The following is an 8809-nucleotide window of genomic DNA, read 5'->3' as shown; positions in this document are numbered from 1 at the left end:
ATAAAATGTTGAAAAAAGTGGGTAGGCCCTCCTCTAACTTTTTAGGGGGTGTGGATGACGACCAATAGGAGCTCGCTTTTCCTGCACCGACCAACCAGATGCCAGACGACCCAAAACTTTTGCATGGTGTTCTGACTTCATGTCACTTATGTTGAGCGCAAGCAGAAGACGCCACACCACAAGAAGAAAAAGTAAACATCTGACAGTAGGCCACCATGGCACTTGGGAAGCATCAGTGCGCGTGAATTGGAGGCGCGTGCGCGTGTCCGTGTGTGTACGTGCGTGTGAGTTCCTTCGAACCGGACCTAAGGGATGTCGGGCCGAGGTGGAGCAGCTCCTCGCGGCTGCAACAACTCCAACGGGTCGGTGCTACCCCTCCGGGCCACGGTGCCCTACCAGCTGCTCATCAAGACGGGTAAACACGCGCGCGCACGCGACCTCATCTCGTCATAAATAAGCACGATTATGTTTAACTGTAATTACTTATATGATCAAAAAATATTGGGAAGGGGAGTCAACAAAGAAAGTAACTAATGACAAAGTGTTTCAATAATGATACGTAGCAATTATGATATTAAACCGAAATCATCATTCATGTTCAGGTACGTTCATAGAGCAGTTGGTGATGTTATATTGATATTGTTTATTTCTAATGTTGGGCTTTTTACGTGGTATTAAATGCCACCTTTTCGGCAAATGGTGTTTTAATGTTAAAATGTTGGGACAGCTTTATTGTGATACTATCTATATTATTGAAAGATGATTCATAGATAGCCTCATATCAAAAAGGGTTTCATCAAATATACACACTCTTTGTATTGGAATACAATTAATATCATTAAAATGACATTACATGTCACGTAAACTATGACTGACTCACTATTTGGTATCGTACAATTTCGGAATCACGATACTATCCGAAATTATCGTGATAGCATCCTTTGCCATTCCCTTGTTTTTTATCCAGTTTCTCGAAATCACCTTGTCGTGATATCGGTATCATTACAGCGGAATCTTGACTTTAAAACATCTTTGGTGTCCTTCCCATGCGAAATATGAACATCGTGATATAAAGCCCATGTTTTTATTCCGCTAAAAAATGTTTGTTTTGCAATACTATCCATTTCAATGGAACGACATACTGGTATTGTGTTTCACTGTGCAATTCTCACATTTTTCGGATATTGAGATGGTTTAACGATTAGGCGCGTGATCAATACCTAACATTATGGTTGCCCCCTGGTGGTTGGATGACTACTGGTTGAGAATACACTTGTTTACACATGTATGTACTGTAATGTACTGAAAATATTGTCGACCTCGGTTTATTCAATCACGACAGTCAAAATTGCTCCGTTTTGTGTGTGCCTCCTTGTGGGTTGTCTAGCTTCACAAATGTGCATGTGTCTCCCAACGCCTGGGATCAATTTAGCAAATAAGGCTTTGCCCGAGTCTTTTCATGGCTTTTTTGTTTCCCACCTCCCCCCACAAAAGCAGAGCGAATCTCAGCCCGTCCACCCAAGCCCACCATGCGGCGGACCCTCTCCCTGGATGCCATTCTTGCGCCTTACCTGCAAGGGCAGTGGCCCAAAGAGCCCAAAGAGGGCCCGGCGGGGACCCGTGTCAGCGACAAGGCCACGCAGGTGAGCGCTACTAAGAGTCATTTTTTGTCGACCTGTTTGTCATGAGCCACAAAAAAAAAAAAAAATCACAAGTAATCACCTCAGAGGAGACACAGGAAACCTATCGTTTTGCCTTGAAGCGACCATTTTATGCCAATTTTCATATTTGTCAAGACAAACTAAAGGGAAAACAAACAACAAAAATTAAATGTCAACTATTTGTTGGAGAAATGCTAGTCTCCATCCTGAGTAAGGTTCGAGCCCCTCTGCCCGGCTCAAGAAAATTCAGCACTCCTTAGCCCCTATCACTCTCATATCTCTCCTTGCATGCCTGCATATGCGTGATCGAGTTATGTGTGGTGTGCAGCACAAAGATACTGTATATACAGCAGAATAATCGTAGAATTTCTCCTTGCAGAAATATAATGAATATAGTCAATTAAAAATTAAATGTTATATTAGTATTTTTGACTCAACATGAAACATTAAAATTCACCTTGAGCCAGTCTCACCTAGCAAATTGAAATTTGGTCGGTATGTCTATCCTGACTAAAATCATCAAAAAGTCTTAAACCTGTATGGATATAGTTAATTTGTTGTTTGGCTAGAAATATGGTAGCCATTTTAAGGTCAGTTCAAGGTTTGCCAATTCTGCTAGGCCATGTGAAGAGAAACAATTTTGAAAAATATAGGCATGCCTGATTTTAATAGACTCACAAAAAGCCTCAAGAATCATGATGTCTGCCCTTTTTTTAAGTGTACATTTTATCCTCATTTTGGCCATTTCTGTGACATTTTTTTTATTGTAGGTAAACCCACCAAAAGGTCTCAAGAGGTTAGGCCAGGAAACATACAGGAAGTCTGTTATTATTTTGTTTTTGTTATGCTCTTTCTGATTTACCAAAAGTCTGAAAATATTTCAAACGTTCAGCCCCTGAAGACAGTTTAATTCAACAATTTGCAATTCTGTGGGTATGTTTATCATGAGAAGAGCCCCCCAAAAAATCAAGGTCAGGCCCGAAAGCATGCGAGTCTGCAGTTTTCTTTTTAAAATGGGCAATTTATGCTAATTTCGGCCATCTCTGACCTCCAGTAAAACAAAACCTTTGAAAAATCAACCGCTGTTGCCAGTTTTACTTAGCAATGTGAAACTTGGTATGCGGGTTTATATATATATATATATATATATATATATATATATATATATATATATATATATATATATATATATATATATATATATATATATATATATATATATATATATATATATATATATATATATATATATATATATATATATATATAGCTATAGTAGACCCACGAAAAGAAGTCAGGCCTGAAAGTACACAAAAAGTATGCCATTTAATTTAAAGTAGATATTTCATACTCATTTTGGCAATTTCTGACATGCAATTTTCCTGAAAGCAATTTTACGAAGTCAGGCAGTTTGTCTTAGCAAATTGACACACAAAAAAGTCTTGAGCCTGAAAAGAGACAGGAAGTTTTCCCTTTTTGTTTGAAAATATACACTAACGATGTTATGATAACTAACTCACTTTGTGAGGTGTTTGGGTTGCAGTTATTGTTTTACACACTCATTCCAACCATGTGAAAATCCTCTTTTTTTGTTTCAAACTCAAGCATGCATCAAAATGGTGCACAGAAAAAAAAATGGTGCACAAAGCACCCCCCCCCCCCCCCCCCCCCCCCCCCCTCTTGTCGCCCAAACCCGAGGAACTTCAGCAAGCTCCTCCAAGGTTTCTGGGCTCCTGACACAGTTTAAAGGCGAGCGAACCCCCTCAGTCTCCATTGTGAGGAGCGGCAGACCCCTCCTGACCTCATTATACGCACACCCCATCCCCCTCCAAGCAGGCACGCACACACCAGTCAGCGTCTGCTGCCCAACCACCCCCAAGCCTCGTGGCATCCCATCATACAATTTATTGTTGCCCCGATTTCACCCTTCACTCGCCTTCCTTGCAAGCTGCATCTTCAGACTTGATTATTTTATCATTATGCGAGACTCGGATGCTTGTCGAGAGAAATGCGCCTTGTGCTAAAAAGCTACGTGGAAAAAGTTTGGATTTTAATACTACTTCAGAGGATGTAAACCAGGGGGGGTCAATCGATGTAGCTCAGGGGCCACATAAGGAAAAATGTATTCTCCGGCAGGTAAAATCAGGCTATTTAAAAACAATTAGTGGCAATTACATGTTGATTTTTGCTATGCCTGCTGGACTGCTACAAATTCATCGCAAAAAGTGGGGGTCAACTGTAAATGTATTTTTGCAAAGTAAAAAATAATTAAATAAAGATAAAGCTGAATGAAGTAAAGTAACTTCCTTTTCCTCCCTTTTATTTATCCCCCTTAATTTACATGAAATAAATATTATCATTTTTCATTCCTCATAAAATAGATATTATAGAACACATAAGATAAATTCAGCCTCTCTCCTCATCATGATGTCCCTCTTCCGCCTTTTCCAACACTTGAAAACATGCCAGCTACCGTAATGTATGTGGTATCACAAAGCTCTTCTTCTCTGATTTCATAATCCAAAAAACATCTCACGGGCCGGGTTGAACTTCGTGGGCCGTATGTTTGGTGTAAACGTTTCGGCTTTTATCGGGTAGGAAGAAGGCTTCTGACGCTCCCTCCACAAGCGAAACATTTACTGAAGTGTTTTTATTCTGTTATGCTTTATGTTGGTGGTGTTCGTACTGAATTTAAAAAAAAAAGAAATGAAATAAATGAGTTTTTAATGAGCTCTGTAAAAGGGATTTCTGATGTTACCTTTTGCCGGGTCCACATCCCATTCTGTGCATTTTGATAAAAAGTACTCTTGTCATAACACTCAGTAACTGCGTATGATGTGGTAGTGCCATTTTGGTGGTCTTTTTATAGCTGCATTTCCCATGATCCCCTACTGGCAGAGGATGCGAGGTGTGGAGGTGACGGCTGTAACTTTATCCAGCCAAGTCACAGCATGACTCATTCAGACGTATTTAGCCGCCGGACGCTACAGCGAGGACCGCGGCAGCCCTTTTCTCTTTTGTGTGATGTGACGGCGCAAAAGTGAGAGCGGGACGCTGATTGGAACGGGATAGTCAGCTAGGGTCCCATAGGGTCTCATCTGAACCAGGAGAGTTGGAACTTGGCGGTCAGTGATGGACAGCAGAGCCTCTGCGAGAAGATCTAGAGTTCATGTGAAGAAAACGGTAGTGTGTGTGTGTGTGTGTCTTTGTGTGTGTGTGTGTGTGTGTGTGTGTGTGTGTGTGTGTGTGTGTGAGGTGCTGAATGCCAATGCTTGCATGGGTGTGCCTATTCATAGAGGTGCCGCTGATGTTGTCGCTACTGTATCTTGAGAGGAAGTGGTTCTGTTGAGTGGTTCCTCTAGTGTTCTTCTGTGCAGGTGCATCCTGGCAGGTGGACCACACACACCTGTTTGGTTTGTTTGTCATACTTATTGGAAGCAAAAAAAAGATGAGGATGTTTGCATGCGGGGAAAACACAAGTACAGATCTGGCTTGGAGCAACCATGCAGAAAAACATCTTCATGCTTGTGCAATGAAGTAAAAGTGCTGTAAAATATAATGCATATTAGTTTTTCTGACATTTTTCCTTGTCTTGCAATCATGGATTCAGACGCCAACTTGTTGGGCGGAGGAGACGCAGGCCAGGAGAAGTTTGGGTGGTCACAAGCGATCAGCATCGTGGGGCAGTGCTGAGCACCTAAAGGAGGCAAGCGTCTTCATAATTTCTTCAACATCAACATCGTTGCTCTTATTATGCCCCTCTTATTCCTCACACTGCCCCCAGGTGGCCAAGCTGAGGCAGCAGCTGCAGAAGCGATCTCGCCATGCCGCTCCCCCCACAACGGGGTTCGAACTGCAGCATCATCTGCTGACAGCAGGCCACGCTGCAGGAGTCACCCAGGTATGACTGCTGATGTCTTCCTTGAAATGAAAGCTAGATTGAGTGTTCTCGAGTATAGTCAGATTTTTTTTTCTTAGCCTCCGTTTTTTTGTTTTTGCACTCAGGCCAAATATGTTTTTAGAGCATTTCATTTATTTATTTATTATTTCAATGTATTTTTATTATATTTTTTTTATTAATTAAACAAAAATAAAATTCAGACTTTAATTTAGTGTAATTTAGTGTACACAAACTTAAATTTTACTCTGGAATTTAAATTGTTTAGTGAAAACAAATGTAGTTTTTTATTTATTTATTTTTTTTTTTAGTAAAATTTACTCTAATAAATTTGTCTTGTGCCATCTTGTGGCATCAATCGGCAATTGTTATGCTTTTTTTGGGGAGGCCAATTATTTTGATGGATCTTTTAACATTTATGGTGGGAGGACTCAACATTTGTGGGGTCACATCTTGGACTTGAATCTTTTGGAAGACTAGTGAGTGATTTAGCAACTGGTGCTATTGTCTAGATTCAGATCTGTTAATCATGTCAAAAGAAGATTTTGAAACGTAGTGTTGTTATGGAACTGATTTAGAGTGACCTTTTTTGATGCTCTTTATTGTTTGAAGATTGTAATAGACATGTATCTGAAAAATTTGTCAACAGTGGGGGGTGGAATGATAGGATAGATCTGAAAAAAAAAAGGTTGAAACTTGATTTGATAAAACTGTTAAGTGCTGCTATTTTTTGTCACTGTTCCAGACGCCGCCTCTTGTGCCACTTAGCCGACTGGCCTCACGTCTACGGCGTAGCGTCGAGGGCCTCAACTTGGAGCTGGAGGAGGTCTTTGTGTCAGAGAAGCACGAGGACCAACATGAGGTTTTGATCCGATCCGTTGTGATAAAAATGGGGATTCTTGCACTAACAAGAAATCATAAATGTGTGGCTTTGGGTTGCAGCTTTTGGACATCCCGGATGGACACAGGGCTCCCGATCCGGTCCAAAGGTGCAGCAGTGGCTCCCAGAGCGAGTCGTCACCGGGGCCCTTGGATCTTTCCCTGCTGTCTCCTTCTCAGTCGCCGTGTCCCTTGGATCCGTCCTTGCTTTCTCCTTCCACTTCTCCCTGTCCGATGAACCCTTCGCTCTTCTCCCCTTCGGGCCCACCGGGTCAGACGCTTGCTCTCAAAGGTTTATGTTCATAGTTTCAGAAGTAATAACCTGCGTTTTTGTCAATGTAACAGAGTCAACTACCTGTGAGGTCTTTTGTCCGTCTCCTTCCACACTTTTCCCTTCATACGCTGCGGATTCTCCTTCATTGCCACCGTGCTCGTCTTCCTCCTCGTCACCGCAGTTGCCATGTCCTGACCAAAGCTTCACCTTCCAGCGACAGCCGCCGGAAGGCTGTGAGCCACTTCAAGTGTGCCAGGACACTATGTAAGTTTCCCTTTTTTTTTGTGTAATAAAACAACGGTTCTCAAATGGAGGTACGAGTAACCCTGGAGGTACATGAAGGCACTTCAGGGTGTATGTGAGATTTTAATCGGCTTTCTGGAGGTATTGGCAAATCTACCTCAATGTTTTTTAATGTTGTTTTCAAATTAAGAGAACGTTTTTTGAAACGTGAAGCAACAGATTGCTGAATTGTGTTATAGTGATTTCTATGTTCAAAATGTCATTAAGCCTTTGTGTGGTTAAGTTTTATGTGGGTGCTCATTGTCATTAGTGGCGTAATTTTTATGCAAAATGCAAAAATCAATGAGTTTTACATCAGCCCTCCTGTTATGTTGTCGGTCGAACTGAACCATTTGAATTACATTTAATATATATGAACAACATTTAATATATATTTTTATACATTTCAAAATTTCTGACATTTGTTTTAATCAGGCTTAGGGTTAGGGGTTAAAATGAGCCACAAATATTACTGCGATTCCTGAGGAAATTTACAGGACTCACATGTTGTTAGGATTACACAAATGCACGCACAAAACACACACACACACACACACACACATCTTCGAGTCATATTGACTCAGAGAAATGATAGCTTCTGAGACATTAACTAACTAGTTAAACAGAATATTGAATTTAGATTTGATGCATTTCTGCCACATTTTCAAAATCAAACAGGCCCCTGGTCAAAGTGACCCCGGGACTTTTTTGCTGTTTCTTGCTGCCAAACATAACATGAGGGTTAAAATGTCTTCTAATAACGGAAGATGATGATGGTTGGACGTCAAACTGTTTAAGAGCAGTTTACAAAATCTCGTTTTGTCATTCAAATCCTAAACTAGTCTACTAAGTGACATATCTTTCTCCGCAGGTCTGCCGGTCCGGACGAGCCTGTCCACCTCCAGCCGTCCTGTCCCGACCTGAACAAGGTGAATTTCACCCCGCACGGGGGCTCTGCCTTCTGCCCAGTTAGCCTCCTCAAACCCCTCCTGCCCTCCATGGACCTGCTCTTCCGCGGCCTGTCAGTTTCGCCCGTCACCGGCTGCCCGGGCCAGGCTTCTCCCACTAGGCAGTTTGGCATGCAGTGAGGGTGATGAGCACCTCGCTAGATTGCGCCTCTCTGAGTTTACCTGATGGTTTATTGCCTCGTCACTGTAGCCTTGATCATGGACGACTGGAAAGAATACCAAAATGTTTTGTGAGTTTGCTACTGTATTATCATCCAGCCTCTCATTTTGGACTGGCTACTTTTCTACCAATTCGTCATTGAGAAGATGTAAGAATATTTTTGTAGCCTTCTTCAAACACTGGTGATGCAATTTCTATTCAGCAGGAGAAACCAACTCATTTCTAGGTGTATGCTGTGTACAACATTAAAATAGGGAAGCTTTAATTGCCAACAAAGGGTTTCTTTCGAATCGAATCATTGCAAATGCAGATTGTTAAATTCTATTTATGTACGACTTGTTTCCCTTTCAACAAACTATGCCCATGCTACCAGTGGTTGTTAACAGTGTTGGAGAAACGGAACCCCTACCAGTTTCATTTACGCATTCATTGAACCCTTCTTGAGTGAAGATGTTTTAGATAAGTGTGATCATTAAACAAAACCTAGCAAAAAAGGAAATATTTTGTCACATTTTTCATAGAGAAAATGCCCTCAAATTGCCTTGATTACATTCTGCTAGGTTATGATTTCATGAGCACAATTGTTCAGTAAGTGGATTAAACTGACTGATTTTGATGAAAAAAGAAAGTATCTTTTCCCCTTTCTTTCTTCTTGCATATTTAAAATACAAGTTCCTATTCATCCGA

The 8809-nt window shown here is 41.2% G+C and overlaps 1 protein-coding gene across 3 annotated transcripts; it reads left to right on the top strand.

The window, feature by feature from the left end:
• The first annotated feature begins 161 nt into the window (after nt 1-161).
• fam117aa (family with sequence similarity 117 member Aa) lies at nt 162-8744 on the top strand. 3 transcript variants are annotated; one of them, XM_088436080.1, is made up of 8 exons: nt 162-415; nt 1498-1643; nt 5272-5367; nt 5446-5562; nt 6305-6421; nt 6502-6709; nt 6784-6976; nt 7866-8744. In XM_088436080.1, the coding sequence occupies exons 1-8, from the start codon at nt 313-315 to the stop codon at nt 8080-8082; spliced, it is 1197 nt and encodes a 398-aa protein (XP_088292206.1). In that variant the 5' UTR covers nt 162-312; the 3' UTR covers nt 8083-8744. The 3 variants fall into 3 exon arrangements, with proteins under 3 accessions (XP_088292206.1, XP_088292205.1, XP_088292208.1); XM_088436079.1 differs by having other exon boundaries at nt 1495-1643; XM_088436082.1 differs by lacking the exons at nt 162-415; nt 1498-1643 and adding an exon at nt 3430-4844.
• Nucleotides 8745-8809: the final 65 nt, after the last annotated feature.

Source organism: Hippichthys cyanospilos, chromosome 16 (assembly GCF_059441005.1).
Source record: "Hippichthys cyanospilos isolate Australia breed blue-spotted pipefish chromosome 16, RoL_Hcya_1.0, whole genome shotgun sequence".
NCBI lineage: Eukaryota > Metazoa > Chordata > Actinopteri > Syngnathiformes > Syngnathidae > Hippichthys > Hippichthys cyanospilos.
The sequence above is the reverse complement of the archived record's forward strand: the minus strand, read 5'-3'. Positions and strand labels throughout refer to the sequence as shown.